A 20256-nucleotide genomic window follows, 5' to 3' on the forward strand; every position below is an offset into this window, starting at 1 on the left:
AAGGATTAAGTAAGAAAAGACAGGCAGACTGTTGCAAACATACGTTTGAGATTTTAAACTTCAGAGGTTCAATGGTTATTCGTTCGATGATAAGGAAACGTTGGAATATTTTGCTAAATGATTAAAGAAATTGTCACCAACACTCTACAAAAATTAAAAATTGACCTAAACTAAACAGTTGATCTAACATTCTATTGCATACTACTTTTGGAAAAATTGAGCCAATTATGTGTTTTGCAAGGCAAACTGTAGTTTGAAAATTTCAAGGGAGCCTAATTTTGATTCGAGAAGAACCTGCGAGACCAAGCAAAATAGAAAAAGTAACTTTGAAGCGCTTCTTTTCTAAATCGATCTTCTTTGCTCTTCCATTATTAAATATTGGCATATCTCATTACAAGAACTGTCTCCGCTGACAAGAATCAGAACAATTAATAATCTACAACACCAAGCTTTCCCACAAATATTTGCAGCACTTAGTGTCTCAAAAGCAAAGGAAAACAGGCGAATAGAAATTTATAGACTGCAATCTGAAGGAAGAAAAAATCCAACTTACGACTTGTTCCAAGGACGAAGTTGCAATATTCGGGAAAGGTATTCTAAATGAAAAATCACAACAGACGTTTAGGCTGATATGAACAATATAATCTCTTTTGCTGGTGGGCAGGCTGATAAATGGCATTTACGCTTAATCTATTGATAATTAATGTGGTTTTGTCGATGGATGTTTGCTGGAGACCGTCATGAATATTCCTACCTGTTATGATAGTCAAAGAAAGATTAGAACTGGTTCATACCATAGCTCGTTTATAATAAGAAACTTATATACAAATTCAGGTTTACAAATTCATGTTTTTAAAGCTGGCAGCCGTAGGTTATTAAAATCGAAAAACTACCTTTTCAAGACTAAAGCCACAATTACGCATGCAAAGACATTCAAAGATCTCGCTCACAAGGTCTTGATATTATGTAGATGACTAGTTCAGTAAGGATTTGGTCCAGGAGAGTCTGCAAGGATAGCTGGTGGATATCATTAACTGTATAGCTTTATATTTATTGAATCTGTGTATCGGATTATTAGTATAAGATGACTCTGCTAAAATAAAAAGCTCTCATTGACGTTAGATTAGTATGCAATACTTTTAAGCTTACTCAGTCATTGATTGAACTGGGAACAATTTGAGACAAGACTACAAAACTTTACGCAAATTATTTAAATTAACTTTGTCGGAGCAATACCAGAAGCGCGACTATTTTAGTTTTTTAAGTTAATTGAAGAAGAGAGATAAATCTGTTTTGAATAATTCATATCATTTACATATTCAATACAGCATAAAGTCAATGAATAGAAAAAAGATACTATGATGAGGGAAGCGCTTCCCTCAGTTTGTTTTGATTCGATCACTGTGGCTAGCTCCGCCATCGTGGAACTTACTGGCGTTGGCAGACCTCACTGAGGAGACTCATTTCAAATCACCAAGGGAACAGAAAAAATGAGTTAGAAAGGAGTTGGTCGCATTATGGGGGCAAACAGAGCGGCCCAACAAAAGTCTGCCTTAAGCCATAGACTGTAGCTGTACTTTCTCCTAAAGATGAGAGGATCAATGGGCTGCGGTTAAAGGGTTTCTAGGCGCTCAACACACTAAAGCAAAAAGCAATATGCTTTTTGGGTCACTTTAAGCACTGTTTCGGAGCTATTTGGGACTAAACCCTCTCAATCTTGTCTTCCCATTTCCACTAGAGTAAAAAACAGCACACTTTATGCTATTTTAGACTCCTTTAAAACACATTTTGAATTTACAACGCAAACTGAATATTGTCTACGTTAGCGCCATGGACACGGGATACAATACAGATTAACCTGAACGTTAAAGTGTTCATGTTATTAACGATAGAAATTGGCCCCACCCATAATTTAAATGCTGTCCGAGGAGTCTCAGTTGACCCGGTTCAGCTACCAATTTCCATTCATAAGGACTCGCCCATTCTCTGAGACATAAGCATACACTATGCGATAACCTTTTCGTTACTCTGAAAGCGAGTCACTGATAATTGTAGCAGAGCCCGAGGAGTAGAAATGCTTGTGTCATCTACATATAAATTTATTTTCTCGAATTTTCAAGCAAGTGCAAGGTGTCAAGCAAGATTTATAATAAGTAAAGGCGCTTCCAGGTTAGAAATATGATTCAGCGCTAGAAATATGATTCAACGCTAGGAGCATCATTCCAAGCTAAAAATATATCCATTTATCATGCAATACTATTTGCTATTATGCGAGTATTATCGAAACCAACCTTTCTCTGCAGCATCTTGGACACCTTACTTCTTTATCAGCGCATATACTTTACTAAAGTCTATGGAGTTGACAGATGTTTACAGTCTCTTGTCGAGATCCAGTTATTAATCATTTTTAAACCATAGTTAGCAGCAGGTTGGTAAGTAGCTGTGATTAGCTGTGATTGGCTCAGCGGCGAAAGAGGTCACGTGATTTAGCGCAAGCTCTCAGCTAATCAACATTTGAGTCCTATAGCTACTACAGGTTAGTAAGGAACGAAGCATCTGCAATTCTGATTGTTTTGAAAAGAATGACTGGAGGAAAAGAGTTGGAAAGATGGCACTTTTTGTCAATCAATTTTTCAAGCACTCGTTTCGTAAAGATTTCCATCTCAGGAATCAATCTTCCTTGCGAAGTACTGTTCATTAAACAAGAACTTAGATTATTTACTTTACTACTAACTTTCATATATGCTTCCATTAGACGCCCAAAATCTTGCGATTCTTAATTGAAACCAGTGACAGTGAACCAGTGACACCTCCTACAGTCGGCTGCAGACCGCGTAAGGGCATATCAGTATATTTAGACTGAGTGGGGACGCAAAGCTGACCAAGGGGAAGCAATTAGGCTTTCATTGGTAATGCATGTGGGAGGGAGTGTAGTGACAAAAGAAGTACGCACGAATCTTAGAGACTCGACAGTCTCTTTAAGCAATGTCACCAAGAACCGAATCCCAAAGCAGTTCTGAGGCTTTGGTGGATATTGCTTAAAAAGACTGTCGAGTCTCTAAGACTCGTGCGTATTTCGTTAATCCCAAATACAGGACTATATATGAAAGGAAACATTGAGAAGATGATTGATAATGAGGCATGTTTGACAGAGTCCTGGAAACACTGTGGCTCTACAGCTGTGATTCAGAGAAGGGTTAATCAACAATGTAGTTGTTTTGAGAAAGGTCCATACATAAAACAACGAAAGTATACTAGGCAAAAAGGGCTAACCGTTGTGCTTGAATGTTCATTTCTACCTGACAGATCGTAAAGATCGAACCAAAAACGACTCTACGTACAACACATTTCTAAATAGCTCTTATTCAAAAGATACAGAAAGAAAGTTTTGTGGAATGCAAGCAGGATAAAATCTCATCCGGAGGAAGTTTGAAGCGTGTTGGGTAGACCGAATTTATGGTATGATGAAGCCAAGAAAACATAACTTCCAAACAAGCAAATACTGGTAGGAAAGCATCTAGAACAAAAAGAGTACAAGATCCATTCTCGAACTCCACCATATTTTATTGTTTTCTGGAGAAAGGATATCCAAATGTATAAAATGAAGAGAGGAAAAAGACTTTTCTTGAATTAGGCCGTGATAGGGAACAGGTGTCAGAAACCCTATTATATTTATACGCAAGTTCAAAATTTCAGAATTTTTTATCTGAAAAACATTTGCCTAATATCATACAGTCAAATGGTCTCTTTGAGACAGGACTAAAGTATCATGACGTAGTTTATTGATGTAAACGTCCAACTTTGTGTCGAACGCATACCTAGCGGCTTGGTCATTATCTAGCTCATCGGATTTGATAATTTTTACTTATTTTGTAATAAAATATTCTTAAAGAATACATTTGTAATAGTCTTGTAACGCTAAAAACGTATGAAGTTGCTTGAGGCGAAGAGAACAAATGTTAAAAGAAAATATATTCTCCTTAATGTGATGTGAATTTGAAGACTTTTGGCATATGGTTATAATTGATAGAGAAGATAAATTTAAAGAAAGATATAGAAAAATGATCATGATATCATTACTTGTGACAGCACGTTGCAAACTTTAATTGCAACCAGCACAATACCATTAAGGTTCTTTTCACCGATATCAAACTACAAATGAACAATGTCAGCTAATGTCAATCAATGTCAATCAATGTCAATCAATGTCAATCAATGTCAATCAATGTCAATCAATGTCAATCAATGTCAATCACTGTCAATCAATGTCAATCAATGTCAGAGCTATTTCTCACTGGAAAAGACATCAAACCATTAGCAGCATTGACCATCTACCACCAATCAATAATTTATGTAGACTAAATTGAATGGAATGAGTAAAATAAACCAATAAACTTGCTATTAAATTGACAAGTGTTTGGGTATTGTCTGCAAATCAAAACTTAAACCTACTTGAGCCCGACCTTTCCCCGAACGATTCTGTGAAGACCATAAACAAATTTATAGTTTCCTACTTGTATACTTTTATCAAAAGTATATTGACTCATAAGTTCGTTTTATTTATCAATAAAGCTTTTAAGAACTTGAAAAAAGCTAATTTTCTTTAGCTTCACAAGTTCCCATTTGCAACAAGGTGTGTCAGGAATAAATGCTCTTATGCTCAGCCAGCTTACTCTAGATGAAGAAGAGTCAACCTTCTATCAGAATCAATATAGATCGAAATATTAAACAAAATTACAAACATTCGCATTACGTCCAGACAAACACTGAAAATCATCCAGATCAGAGATAATTGATTCTTATGATATCGTTAGAGAAAAACGGTTATCGCCAAAGTAAAAATTTTCACCAAAGAAGAACTAGATCCTGTGATGTCAGAGTAATCCCTGATTTAAAGATCTTTAAGATGTTTGCACTATTATAATGGATAACTACTTACCTACATCGCGTTTTCTTGTTTTCTATCAATCCAGAGATTCCCAAGAATGTGACAAACAAATCAAAGCTAGCAACTACTTTATCAAATTCAACTGTGTATTTTTCAGAAATTTCCCACTTACAATTTCAAAACAGCAAATTTCAACACTGTTAAAATTATATTGCTGTGTGTCACATGGCAACAAGAAAACATGGCGGCACACTTTTGGAAACCACAAAAGTTTCATATGATTGAAGTGAACGGCCAGTGAGCAGATGAAACTCGTTCAACCTAGCAACTGAATTCTTAATTAGTAATCATGCGGTAGGAAGACCTGCTTTGCAAGTCTATGCAATATTTAAGGGATGCTTCAAGGTATGCTTATTAGCCCAGGACAGCGACAGACAGCGTCCGCCATTATCCTGTTGGGATCTGGGTATATGCAATTTCAAATTGAGGCAGTTAAATTTGGTGCCCTAGCGAAATCATAAAATTGTGTCAATCAATTCTATCAGCAGAAAAATAAAAGATTTATCTTCTTTAAATCTTGTGATATATAAAGATTATCATTTTTTAGTAAGTATTAGATAAAATAACATATTGACAATTTTCTGGTAACTTGCTATTTACTGTTTTGGTATCACAGCTATTTACCGTTGTTAGTTTTGTTTCGCGATATTTAACCTTAGATTTGTATTATGGTTAATAAAAGAAAGCAAAAATATTTTACTTGTAAAATTCATAATTTAGTAATGAAGCTTGAAATTCATTCATTAGAAACACGGTCTTTTTTTAACGAGAAGGTCTTCCGATTCTTTTCAGGGTTTGTAAGAAATTTCCACAGTCATTTGTAAAGGCTTTGAATTTGAGCATGTATTTATAATGGTTTAAGCAGGGGCGGCGCCAGCCCCAAAATAGTGGGGTGGATAATGAAGGAATGAAGCTGTTAAAGGGGTCTGGGTGAAAAACAGGTGCAGCACCGTACGAGAAGACACACTCGTTATTGATAACCAAGTTTGACATATTTTGAAACCCCCAAAAAATAGTTAAATTTCATAATCAAAGGTTTACACACATAAATGGTTATAACATAAAAGTTTATTTCAGAGTAGTATTTTTAGCTAGCAATGGTTTTAAACTTATTAAGAGGCCTCCTTTGTCTATTTTATCTGCCATTTCTCGATAGATGCGTATTTGAAGAAGTTTTTCCAACTTTTGGTCTGACTTTGAGGCTAAAAGGTGATACAGCTGTAACAGGTGGGGCTGCAACTATACTATCCTTACAGCTTAAAAATGTTTTAAAGTTTAAAAGTTATTTATTGCCAAAAACCTTTAACAAGAAAAAAGGATAAAGACAATACGCTAAGAACCAACTGTTTAGCACGATAAAGCTGTGTTTTATAGATCATCTTCATTTTAGTTTCTCAATATTTTCGGAACTTATGATCCGACACACGATCAGATCTCATTTGTACTCATTATTTGAGTATCAAAATAAACAAAGTTCCGATCTAAGAGAAGAAAGCGAACATCCCCTCCTTTATGCTTTTAATCCAGTTTTTGAAAAATTAGCAATTCGATCTAAAAAAAAGTTGGGTGGACATTTCCACCCCAGTCCACCCCGTGTCCAGCTATAGCAAGCGACTCTGCAGGGGTTTTTAGAAACATGTGATTTTTCATGTCATCGCCCCAGTCATTACGGTCGTTCTGTTTATTTATCCTGCTGCGAGGTTAGCTTTTCATGTGAGCAGTTTTGCATTGCAAGAACACTAACCAATCGCAAATTGTTATTTTGATGGGTAGCTTGACGGTTGGGTATACGCAGTCTTTTTATATGGACACATTACCTTTAAGTAATATAAATTTCATATCAGATGTTACTGAAATATGAATTTTCAAGCTGATTAACAACGAGAATCTGGAAAATGAAATTTGTTGCACAAACTCTAATACATAATTTTTTTTTAAAAAAAACTATAAATGAAATCATGCGAAAGCACTTTTCACTTTAAACTCGCCGGAATATTGGCGTCAGATAATGGTCAGACGGTGATGGAACTAATCTTGAATAAAAAATAGGCGCGTTTCATTGGGTCGTTTTTTTAAACATTTTTCTTACGTTTATTCACTTAGCCGTTCTTGAATGTATGTAGTGTAAAACAAAATACCAGCCCAGGAATGTAAGTTTAATTTTTACTAGATGATAGATCATGCTAGACAGATCATCTTCAAGTTAAATCTAAGCAGAATCTAAATAAAGGGAAATGTAGAAAGGCGCCACATTGTTGAAAATTGGATTTAAATCTCAAGTGTTATAAGATTGGAGAATCACAAATTTCTTTGGTAGCCACTTGGTACGTTGGAGGGGAGGGGGGAGGGGTTATCTGAGGACACGAGTGTCAAATACAACAACATTTAGTTGTATTGGGCGTGACGCCTTTCTAAAATCCCCATTCTAGCGCTTGTCAACATAGTAGGTCCCGAATATTGATTTGTTTCTGAATTCGATTAATTCTGCTGTTGTTATCTCTGTTCTAGGTTCTAATTTTTTGCAAAAAAGCACATAAGATCCTTTTTATTCCAGTGCTAAGATATTTTCAGGATGACTTATCTCTTGAAGATGTCTAGTCGATTTGACATCAAGAGTCCAGATAATCGAAGGAAGGAATTGCAAAGACAATATGAATTTAATATTGCTTTCTACAACACAATGAAGCCAAGAGTTCCTGTCATATAGTTCTGGGCATTAAGAAAAATCCATTTTGTTTTATATATGAACTGCCTCATAAAAATATCTAGAACCGTTATGGTAGAAAAGCCTTTGCATTGACTATGGGACATTTTGCACTATTGTATATCGCTAGCATATTCCAATATAAGGCAAAGACAAGTCAATTCATACTTTTCTTTGAAAGTAGATTTTCTAACAAGCAAGATACATTGAAATGAAAGGTCTTAGTGGACCTGTTTTCAAATTATCAACACGTGCCAATTGCAATACGCACGTAAGCGAAATAGTAAGCGACTCGTTACTATTCGAATTAATATAATTTTTAGAAACAAATAAAGTGCGATTATATGCATATCATGCCCTAAAAAATTACCTAGCATCTCTCATGTTTTATTTGGGGTATCTTCTTCTAAGGTCTTAAGTTAATAGATGTGCCACATTGCGTAAATGCTTCATCGCTGCAAAGTGCTCAACGTTCAATTTTAGCCAGTGCAACTTGCCTAGCAAATTATAAATTGATTGAAAAGAAAAAACACTTCTGTCACAAAGGAATTAAGAATAAAAAATTAAGAAGTGAAGTGCAGATAAAGATTTTGTGATGCTTTAAAAGAAGCTAAGGAAAACCAGTTTGCTGTGGCTGGAACACTTGGCGAGAGGAGAGGTGTCCCATTTGGGAAAAGGGTTTTGTAAGATTAGAGTTGGGAGGTGGAAGAGGGGGGGACCGAAAAGAAGATGGACAGATTGAGTCTATGAACGACCTGAGGATGATAGAGAACCGGGAAGAAGATGTCCAGGATAGCAAATAATAATGCTAATTGTCCAAAATTGAAACATAAATAAAAAGAAAATGTCATGATTAGCTTGTTTCACCTATCGAACTTATAAAGCTGAATGTGTGGATCACTGACATTTACTAAATCGAAAAACTAATGTGCCAATTAAAAGGCCCGTATAAGCAGAAGTTTCATTGGCTATTTTCATTGTCAAAGGCAGAATATTTCAAAAGTTGATTGAACTTTTCAAGGAAATTTTTGTTGTCATCAATCACGTGATTTTCTGGCGAAATTTGGTTTAAAAATAGATCAGTTACAGATGTGCAGTCTATAATCAGATTTTGTATTAGGCACCTGCTAACTTTGTCACAACAATTTTCCTGTCTAGAAAAGCAGTCATGATTTCAGCATGTTTCTTGAAACAAAGATGTTGAAGGTGACAATGACGAGGAACAAAATGAATAGCGGAGGTTTAGCTTCTAGTTTTAATTTAATGATTATCACGGCTATAATTATTATTTTTTGAAACATTTACGGAAAGAAAAGGAATTGAAAATTTAACACCCATAGAAGAAAAGCTTGTAAAAAAGCTCTTTAGTTTTGCAAAAAAGCGGGAAGGGCCCATGACTCCTTTGTCGGAGGCCCTGTTTCTCCGATTTCCAATAAGGTAGTACTGACATTCTCTGGTTTTCAACTACTCTTCAAGCAATAACCTGTATTGCCTCAATGACAAGGTATCTTGGTTTCTTGGACATTCATGAAAATTCTTGAATTTCCAATTGCTCTTCTTATATAAGACTTCTTGTGTGTGCCAAGAGCGTTCTCTCTCTCCTCTATGCAGAGTATCTTGTTTCTAGACTACCTGTGGCCATCATTTGGCATCTGGCCCCAAATTATTCTCAAACGGTAGTAGATTTCCTTTATAACAGTGTATTGAATGAGATGGAATGCAATTGGCAGCCCCTCTCCCCCAATATGAATTTGATTTTAATAACAATGAGTTATTAGCTGACTCAAATTTTTATTCCAAAAGTGGTATAATTCAAGGCAACGTTGATGCTGATCTCAAAAGAACTGTTTCCTGATACAGACGCCATTTTGAAACGCATTGCCTTCTAGAATGCTTTGCGGGTAAACAACTCTTCAACAAAGCTGTGGCAACATGCGCCATGCCACGCTTATATTGCCAGATTTTTGACAAAGAAGATGAAAGAATACTATGTTCATTCAAGCGAACCTTCTTTCAATTTCACCAGGACTGAAAGAGATTGTGTTTAATATTCCTTGAATAAAGAATTTATTAATATAAAATATTATTCTTGACTTTTTCTAGCTTTTTCGACATTTTTCATATGAAAGGAAAGAAAAGTCTTGCATTGATACGTGCAGCACCTTGCACAGGTTCTCTCCCATTGCACAGGTTCTCTTTTACGTCTGGTAGACAGTCAGGGTCTTGGAATGAAATCTTGGATTGATTTACTAATGACTAATGCCATCTCGGAACGACCACTAGGAAATTGTACATGCACAGAAAATAGAACAATAACAAAGAATTGCTTGCATTGAAAAGTAGGAATTTCGTCAAAAGTAACATAAACTCCATATGTTCATTTTTGTTTACTTTGGTATGCTTTAGGGCTTTTGCACTAGGCTGTGGCACTAGGCTTTGGCAACTCGAAATTCTCTTACACTCGATTTAAAAAGTTTCGAAAGCTGATATGGCAGGTTTGCGAGAAGAATTTAAAAGTTGGGGGCCAAGGCTAACGAAAGTGGGGCTGTCAAGGCTTCTTTTACCTTTTATTAGAGCTTTGAAATTATTTGCTTTGCAAAAAAGCTTTGAAATCATTTGATTCGCCATGCCTCCGACCATCCGGTGGCATCGGCCCTCACCCAGTAGCACACCTGATTCAAAGACAGAGCCGTGCTATTCTGGTTTGCATTAACTTCTTTCCGTATTGTTTTGGTGAAGGCTTCATGTACCATATGCTAGATTTCATTTAATAATTTAAAAGCTAAACCGCCATGTGTGAAAATGATCTAATATGCACAAAATGTCTTTGGTGCGTTGAAAGGAAGGAATCGCTGAAGAACCATCAACAAGGTATTGGAAAATTTAATACTTTTATTAACAGCCCGTTTTATAGTGACATGACCAATTTTGATAATTAAACATAGCAAAAAGGATAGATGTAGATTTTTTTACCAGTGTGTATCACCTTATGACTTCAAATAGTTAAAAATACTGCTCGAATTATATTTTCTATTTAATTTAGGAACGCTCTTAAAAGCAACAGCTATGCGAAACACAGATATAGAATGCTGTAATTCTCTTTGAATAACGGATAACAGATCTAGTTATATCAATAACATAACATAAAAAGGAACATGAGAGTGCAAAGCTTCTGCAGACATTTGTATCAAATATCAAATATCTTAGCTAAAGGAAACTTCTGCTTAACTGATTTTCCCTCAAATATTTCATCTAAACGCATCGACTATGGATAGGTATTTCTGCAGTTTCACAGAATGAATATATCTCACTTTGTGGCTGTACATAAAGCTCCTGAATCGAAGTTCACCATCTATTATTAGAGTTTAGTTGTCAAAAAACCAGTTTGACGATTTGAATACTCATCGCAGAGAGCAAACTTCGTTACGAGGCTTTTCTTTGTGATATTTTCATTAAATTATTAGCCCAGGTAAAGGATACTAGAATGTGGTCCTCTGGTTGAAGTTGAGGATTCACTTTTTCAATAGATCCACCATTATACAATACAGTAGAAACATGTAAAAGCTTCAGGCAATTCTTTGCATACCAAAACATTAAACGAGAATCGTGGCAAATCTCCACTTTTAGCATTTGTTTCGATGATTCTTTATGCTTAAATCAAACTCTAAAAGCAAAGTTCTTTATATGTTTTAGACCCTAGTTAAGATGTTGTTAAGAAAATAAACATTGTACATTCCAGTTCTAAAGTACAGCAGATCTGGTATAAAGCACACTCAGAGAGGCAGAGCTACAACACGCAGACAATAAACATGATTGAATTAAAGATTTACCTTTGGATCTTGCTTGTACTCATATCTGCACGTGATACCGCACAGCTGCAATTTTCTGTTGCGTATAACTTTATGAACACCTCTGGATCATCGGCTATTTTCCAGCCTTGGCTTGCAGCAAAAACTGGAACGATCAAATTCAACTTTAAGACATTCGATTCCGATGGTCTTCTTTTCCATGTTGGAGATAACAACGATCCAGATATGGCTGGAAATTACATGTATCTGAAACTTGAATGGGGATCCGCTGTTCTAGTTACTCAGGTACACAATAAAGCTCTAAAGTGATGACGTCACAAACTTCTATTTTTAGATACTTTTTTGTTTGGATCCCACAACCTGAAAGAACATCATGAAATACCTGAAAGTGTAAAATCAGTCTAATGTGTTTTGAATTGGCTGAGATATGGCCATATGTTCACTGGCTCATCCCCATCAAACCTCTGTAATTTCCTCTCTGTTAATAGCATTATGAACAGAGCAAAAATAACAGTGATTCATTAGCAAACTTCAAATATTTCATTAGCCATATCTCAACCAATTTTAGACATATCTAGCCAATTTTGCATATTTGGAAGTATTTCATGGTGATCGTTTACGCTATGTGGTTAAAATTCAAAAATTCTAAAAATAGGTTTTTGATGACGTCACACTTTAGAACTTTATTTCATTTAAAATTCTAGAAAAAGTCCCAGCAGTCCTCTGAAATTGAATCTACTTGTGATGACGTCAAGAAAATCTATCTTGATTGTGGATCATTCAATTTGAAAGTGTGTTATGAAATAACCCCAAATGTGAACAAATGTGAATCTACCAGAAATTTGTTACAGAAAAAACTTTATGAGGACGAGTTCCTTGAGTTTTGCATCAGTTTTAACTATGTAAACAAGCCAACAGCAATTATATTAAGCTGTTGTGAAAAGCTTTAAAGAATGAACCGACTTCTCACAATTCAGAGATGTTTTAAATTATATGGTCCGAATTGGAAATTTCTTAAAAAGACATTATCTTGTCACTGTGAATTAGCCATTATCTTGTCAGTGTGTTGCCCAATACCGATTTCAGCAAAAGCAAATTTGGTGACAAGGTATAAAATTATGGTTCGTAAGATTGATACTCTACTTTGGACAAGGAGAGATCAACTCTTTTTAGGGATTTTTTAAGCTTTTAATCACCAATTCCAGGTCCATTACTTCTCTAATGCTCACGAAGAGAATAAGATCGAGGAAAGAATAAGCATTGGGAAGAATCTCGACGACGGGAATTGGCATGGAGTGAATATAGAACGAAAGGGTGCTTACACGGTGTTAAAAGTCGACAAAGACGTCGCCTCGCTGCCTCTTGCTGATAGGATAAGCAATTTGAGAATAACTTCGAATTTGTATCTTGGTGGCATTCCAAGAAAATATCTAGAAGAGGGTTGTGAATCCAATAAAAAAAGATTTCAAAGGTATGACAGTTTTAATCTTTATCAGCAAATTGTTAAAAGCACTATGTCCCAACAAATTTTGTTGGCAATTAAAATTTCCCATTTGTTGGACTACACAATAGACCTATTATCACGTATCCAATCGGATAATTCTCAATGTTTTCTTGACCATAAACGCGCTGCAAAGCCCATTGTCAACTCTAAAGGATAGTTTTATTTGATCTCGTACTGTCAATATAGCGTATCAGTGGCTCTTGACAGTACGATCGTTATTAGATTGTATTGACTGGATTCATAGAAGTAGTCACTGTGCATTTCCAAACGAGAATAAGGTTTTAAAATTGAACGAATATTTGTGTTTGCTAACATAAAAATGTGTAAAATTCATAAAAATTTGATTTGGTGGAAGAATATCTGACATTTGGTTCAAATACTGTAAATTCTACTTGAATTGCCTCTAACTCGAGCTTTCTTCGCTTTTTGCAAATTGGCGCAGTGACTGATTCTGTACACACGCTTCAGTTATCAGTTATCAAAATTTTAAGAAACGGAAAACCCTGTCTAGGATAACGCTAGACTTTTGTGAAAAGAATCTTCTACTGAATGCATAAAAAGGGGCGTCAAACGGACTTTCTTGTTGTTTGCACAGATTCCTGGGCTGTATAAAGGACCTTGGCTACGGAGAAGGAACATACATTGGTCCACCACGCATGATTGACACCGAATACGTGGATCAAAGAGAGGTATGTCTGGATGCATGTCTGCCAAGCAATGAATGCCAGAACGGGGGTATATGTCGTAACAAGTTCTTGGATTATGAATGCGACTGTCGTGCAACTGGATATGAAGGAATATACTGTGAGAGGCGTAAGTAATGGTATTTATTACCGCTTTGCGTTACAAAATTTTGCTTACAACTGTGTTTTTGGACTACAAGCCCTGTTTTAGCTTCATAGTACCAAAGTACCACTATTACAAGCATCCTGCAAAATCAAAGCTTTTCCAAACTGCCTTCAACCGACTTTATGTAAAATCATTCAAGCAAGGCTGTACTGTTTTTTTCCTTTTTTTCCTCAAGGTCTTCAGCGAATTGATCCTTTACATTTGCAAATAACTGTAGTCATTCACGTGAGACATAAGGTCCATGGGCTAAATGTATCGGAATATTTTATTCAGTTTAAATGCTTTCAATCGTATCTAGCAATATTTAAGGTCTCAGCAAAAACGAAACTTTGTGAACAAAGGTTGTGTGGAAAATCCTCATCTGCCTGAAAATAGCCAGAGTTGTAGCATCTTGAACATTTTAATCACAAAATTAGTTATAGTTATAAATTAAAGATCATTTAGTTTCAATTTAAATTCTGCTAAAAAATTGTTTTACAATTGAGAAAATTTTGGATTGAGAAAACTCACAGGAGACTTTGGTAAACCAATCACTATTCTTCATTTTCTATGCATTTTCAGCATCAATACTTCTTACTCTCGACGGACTTGGCTACTTAGAGCACCGTAGCTTTTCTGTGTCAAACAGAACAGAAATTGTCATCGGATTCAAGACAAGAGCACGGGAGGGCATCATCTTTGGCTTAGGTGACAGATTCAGCTTTATTGTAATTGAAATCCTACAAGAAAAATTAGCAGTTAGTGTCAAGCTTAAAACAGGTGAGTTGGATGATTCTTGCTTTCATTATAATCAAAACCTCCGCCTGACGGTGGAGGGGGAGAGGGGGGGGATAGTGGGCTGCAACGCATCGATTGTTGAAGTGGTTTTGTTAAATATCTCTGAAAATTTTGACACTTTTAAAACATAAAGGGGAATTATTTGGGCTGAAAAAGTTGCGTAATTTCCTAGTTTGTAGTCACAATTAGGTCAATGTATACAATTAAAAGGCAGTATTTTTTGTAAGAAGTCACAAAACATACAAATGAAAATAGGCAACTTCCGCTTGTTTTTGCTAAAAGTGAATAATATAACAATTTTTGCATTTATTGCCAAAATACTATTTATTGATATCTTTGTGCATTCTTCCGAAACACCTCTGCAAACAGTGTGCGAGGAAAGTTACTTGCTCGAGTCAGGGCACTCTCGATATTTTGTCAGTTAAAATTGTAGGATGACGAGCATTTCAATGGTTGCATTGTGGTATTAGTGTCTTATAGCTTCTTGAAATTTGCTTAGATTTTTCTATTATTCGACAAGTTAAAATTTATTAAACAGGGCATTGAACGCGCATTTTGTATCCCGGGTACCAGAGCCACGAGAACTCCGAAATGTAAAAGTAAGAGAGGGGCGGAGAAGAAGATTCTCCACTTCCCATCCCCTCCCTTCCGTTGTCCCGCTAGAATTTATGTAGCTCTGATTCCCAGAGTACTATGTTTTGTGGGGGAGAACATTTCCTTTTTCCCAATTTAATTGTCTGAGAATTACTGCATAACTACTAGCGAGATCAAACACTAAATAGAAACATAATTTTAGCTCTCTTAGCTTCCAAAGATGCTAAACAATAAAGCAATGTCAGTTCATGAGGCATTATTTGGTAAAGAGGTAGCTGAAGTATTTGTTTTAATACAGGTAATAAACAGACTGTCATTCTACAGAGTTACAAGATAAACGATAATGCTTGGCATTACATCAGGGTTTCCAGGCGAGAACAAGAAGTCAGAGCACAAGTGGATAAAACGTTAGTATCGAACTTTTTGATTAAAAAAGTAAAGTATATGTGATTGATACAAATCCTCTTACAAAAACAGGAATGTTGCTTTGATGGACCCTTAAAATCTAGAAAATTTTCCATTCATCCACAAATGAATGAGTCTTACTTTTCAAAAACCTGTCTGGAAATGTTAACCAATAGACAGGGCCTGCACCACAGGGGGCCAGAAGCCTTGGCCCCCCCACTTTTTTTAGCCTTGACCCCCCACTTTTTTAGCCTTGACCCCCACTATTTTTAGCCTTGACCCCCAGTTTCAAATTCGTGGCGCTGGCCCTGTTAGATGTAGTACTAATGCCTAGATTGAATATTCTTCGTCGTCATCAGTCAACTGCCTTCCGAGCTCTTGTACCGAATATTGTTGCATGGGCTTTGGTGATAAAACATTCTAAATGCAATGGTAATTATGGCCTAGTAATAAAGGCTCTCTCCAAGACAGATTAAAGTTAATTTAGAAAAGCAGTATCTAATTGTGAACAAGCGAAAGAGAGGCTGTGAAAGAGACTCTTATGATAAATAGGGCGTAAGATACTCAGCTGATAGTCAAATTATTATCTTGAAAAGCGGCTTTCGCTGCCAAATAGAGCAGAAAATTTACGATACTGAAAAAGCATTGCCAGCACTTCGGTTAACCTTGGGTAGCTTAGAAACCCAGCAAAACGATTATATTGGTATAGCCGTTCAATCTTGTTAAAATGTAATTGATCGTCGTTTCACAATTTACCAAGATTAAAGCATTTACTCTTCTATTTTATAAGAACCATGTCAAGAAGCTCACACATATAGGCATAACAAAGCAGTTATAGTTTCAACGCAGGTTGTACAAAAAATAGTGAAAATCAGGCCTTGCAGACCATTTTCTTTTAAGACACCGGGCATTGGGGATAACTTACAAAGATATGAAATCAGATTAACACAATGTTACTCAAAGACAATGCGGTCCCAATCCACATCAGGGATTTACAACTGTTGATGATTGAAATTTATAAAACGAAATGGGAGCTCAATCCTACTTTCATGAAGGATATCTTTATTGAAAACACAGTACGTATGGATTGAGAAGCTGCTACAATCTACTGCTGCCAAAAGCGCGCACTACGTGCTATGGCTTAGACACGATATCGTTTCTAGGGAGTGGATTGTGGCAGGCACTTCCCAATGACATGAAACAATCAGATACCCTCTCCAGCTTTAAAAGGAGAATAAAATCTTGGAAAGGAGAGGAATGCAACTGTAGACTGTGTAGACCTTTCGTGACTCAGGTTGGGTTCTTGAATGGATAAATGTGTTGTATTGTAAATGCCAAAATAATTGCTGTAAAAACAATGTAAAATCTGTATATATCTATTTATACTTAATTATTTCTTATGTTAGATATTATTTCTTAAGAGCCATAGTCGATCCAAAACTGTCAAAAATGATTGAATCAATGGCACACTTAATCAATTCGTGCAGAAAACAGCTACAAAGATTGATATTCGCGAAGGCACGATCGGGTCGTAGAATTCCTAATCCAAAAAATCCAAAATAAGAATTCAACATCAACGTTATTTGTCAACAAAATGGCATGAACAGCTTTCCACACATCAGAAATACATTGTGACAGCTAAACCAAAGGAAGCCTGGTGTACTAGAGATAAAAATGAACAAGAGAGAATTTGAAATTGTTGAAGTCACTGTCTGCTTTGATTTGTATATGGACACATTCTACCGAGAAAAAGGAAATAAATATCAACAACTAATAAACTTAATGAATGAACATGGAATTGCAACAAGAATCAGTGTCATGTGTTTTGGATCACTTGGGACCGTACATAAGAATGTGAGGGGTAACTTGAAAAGACTAGGACTATAAGGGGAAGAGGCAAAAGGAACAATAAAGTGGTGCAGTGTATCAAACATGATTTGTGGTAGCATCTGTAGTAATCTAATAGATTATTCTTCTTTATAGAAGTCTGATGAATGAAGATGTCTTCCTTAGTGTCATTTCTGTTTATAAAGCCATATCCATAGACGCTATGCGCAGGAGCATTACTTTATGTGACCCATGTTTATATAGAGTTTCAGATTACAGTTTAAAGTATTACAGTTATGTGTGTAGGCCGTTTGAAGTTAATATAAAGTTATCGTTCTGTTCTGTTCAACCCATGAGTTGTTCTATCTCCTTCATATCTTAACAGCATCGTATGGCGAAATAGGTGCAAAAACGTTCTGGTGATGTGCAAGGAACATATTAGGCTATAAGATGTTTATTACAGTTTGTTCTTAACTTATCAAGTCATATCCGATATTATTATTTTCAAATAACCAAGAGCACGACATATTTTACTGAGGCCTCGTGGTCAATGGAGCCTCATAAAGTAGTGTGTTTCCATATAATTCAAATTTAAGAATCCTTTCATCAAACATAACTAAAGTATGCATAAAATATCAATTATTTTTAATGATTTCACGGATAAAACTGCAAGACATATTCTGAAATGTATTTTAATGCTTCTAAATCCATTTTGATTTAGGTTTGAAGAGAAGTTGTTCCTAGAAGCAGCCGATGAAAATAACGGAATCATAGATAATGTCCACCTTGGTGGTGCATGGAACACAGCTAAGATATTTCCTGGATTCACACAAACAAAATTCTGCGGATGCATGGCCCATGTTTATTTTAATGATGTGAGTACTCTAAGACTGTTTGTTTTTCAGCTTTAAAAGTATATTTGACTACAGTAAATCCCTAAAAAGAAAACCTACCTGAAAAGATGTGACAGAGGCAAGAGAATCCTCTCGGTATTTATTCAAACCGAGTTCTGTACCTTTTCAAATGATAGTTATACACTGTTGACCCTATAAAATGGACTGGATCGAGCTTCTGATGCTATAAAAGTTCATTCGAAAAATGAGCCTCAGAGTAGCTTATCCTTTCTGCCAGGGACGGATTCACCGGGGGAAGCGGGGGTGCAACGTCTCCCAAATGTTTTTGTGTTGTTTTGTAAACTTTGCTTATACTCGGTAAATAGCATTTTCGGTTGTCAGTTGTAGCAAAATGATGCAGAAAAATGTTTTATCTATCTTTTAATCTTCTTTAACTTCAAATGAAAAGCTGAATTTTAAGACTTGTCTTTCCATTGTTTTCCAGTCACCTGAATGGTTTGCCACAAAATAAAATCATTATCTAACATCCCCCCCCTCCCCCTGATCCTTGCCGTTTAAAGCCGTCCCTGCATCTTGGCCTTCACTGTCACTTCAAGCACCGGTTCACTCTTATTTGGTGGCCATCTTTTTTCTCGGCCATCAGATACTTCATAAAGGCACTCGACTCTCGCCAATCCATATGATTCAAGTATTGGCATTGAGTTCAAACGTTGGTGTCTCAATGCAGTATGAAACTCGATCCAGTCCCAATTACAGATCAATGTTGTTTACAGTTACAAAACTGTGTAATTTGATTGTGGGTGTTTTCTCAGGTGGACATTCTGCAGCATGGGCAATATAGAGGAAGTGCCCGAAAGACTGGTCAATGCATTGATAGTCTATGTATCAGCAAATGATGTGCGACTGTTTACGAAGTTCATTGTATCTAAAGAGATATAGAATCAGTCGTAGTTTGTGCAAATATTGCGTGTTATGTCTTACAATCGAGTAAAAAGGTAAAATTAAAACTTAAAGAAGTTACTTGAAATGCTTGTGTCTCTCTTGGCTCTCTCAGATATTTTGTCTAAACTGTAACACAAGAATGATCAACGAAGAAACGCTACACCGATTCTTGCGCAAATAGTTCGCAGGGAATGCATGAACAGAACGCTTTCACGCTTGGGAATTGACAGAACAAAGAGATATGCGACAAAGAGAAAGGTCTGATGTGATCAAGGCCCCGTTCACACGGGAACGCAATCGTTCCGTTCCATTTTTGTTCCAGTTTCTGGAACGGAAAAGTATACTGTTCACACGGTAACGGAACGATTGCGTATCGATTTTTGTTTATGTTCAGACGGGAACTCAATCGTCCCGTTCTGCAATTTGAACGCCATAATAAGCAAATTATTTTTAATGCGCATGTCCATAATGGAGATAGATTTCATCATTTCGATTTATCTCTGAGCTATCTCTGAATTTTTTAAACAATTTGAATAAATGGAGAATACAAAAGCGCCCCAATATAAGCGAGCTCGTGGGAAAATGGAAGCCAACCCTAAAAGGAAGGAATTTCAATGTTTGCAGAATGGTGTTGAATCTTTTAAATGGACTAACGGCGAGATTCAACCCCATGGTGTTTTTGAAATCCTCCATTTTCTTCGCTGAGTTTATTATTGTCACCTTTTCCTTCCCTCAACAACAACACAGACGCATGCGCCAAAGGCAAAACTCTTATCATTCCATTTTCTGGACCAGTTCTGCCCGTTCACACGGGAACGGAACGGAACGATTGCGTACCGTTCCACTTTTCGTATCACTTATTTTATCGTTCCACTTTTTGGAACGGAACGATGTCGTTTGAAGCGTTCCCGTGTGAACACAACCCCTGAGCGTTACGCTTTTCGGAACGGATAAGAACGGAACGGAACGTTTGCGTTCCCGTGTGAACGGGGCCCAAAAAGCAAAGATTTTCGCTGAAAGTGGCAGTATTTGGCTCCCTATAG

The 20256-nt window shown here is 36.3% G+C and overlaps 2 protein-coding genes across 4 annotated transcripts in view; one reads left to right on the forward strand and one right to left on the reverse strand.

Moving 5' to 3' along the window:
* Positions 1-5099, reverse strand: part of LOC135689273 (uncharacterized) — a 44648-nt gene extending 39549 nt beyond the window's left edge. The window contains exons 1-2 of one of the 3 annotated variants that reach the window (XM_065206440.2): positions 4940-5099; positions 554-596 (exon numbers count right to left, since the gene is read on the reverse strand). The gene's annotated coding sequence lies outside the window, so the exon portion shown is untranslated. Of the gene's footprint in view, positions 1-553; positions 597-2291; positions 2386-4939 lie in introns of those variants that run through there. The other 2 variants (XM_065206441.2, XM_065206442.2) reach the window with 2 other exon arrangements.
* A 5132-nt stretch (positions 5100-10231) lies between these two features.
* LOC135688913 (neurexin-3b) lies at positions 10232-19326 on the forward strand. The gene is made up of 8 exons (XM_065205973.2): positions 10232-10523; positions 11392-11746; positions 12667-12932; positions 13561-13778; positions 14376-14573; positions 15484-15592; positions 18139-18292; positions 19084-19326. The coding sequence occupies exons 2-8, from the start codon at positions 11462-11464 to the stop codon at positions 19165-19167; spliced, it is 1314 nt and encodes a 437-aa protein (XP_065062045.2). The 5' UTR covers positions 10232-10523; positions 11392-11461; the 3' UTR covers positions 19168-19326.
* Positions 19327-20256: the final 930 nt, after the last annotated feature.

The sequence above is a fragment of the Rhopilema esculentum genome, chromosome 9 (assembly GCF_057945365.1).
Source record: "Rhopilema esculentum isolate cy_ngs chromosome 9, ASM5794536v1, whole genome shotgun sequence".
NCBI classification, from domain to species: Eukaryota; Metazoa; Cnidaria; class Scyphozoa; order Rhizostomeae; family Rhizostomatidae; genus Rhopilema; species Rhopilema esculentum.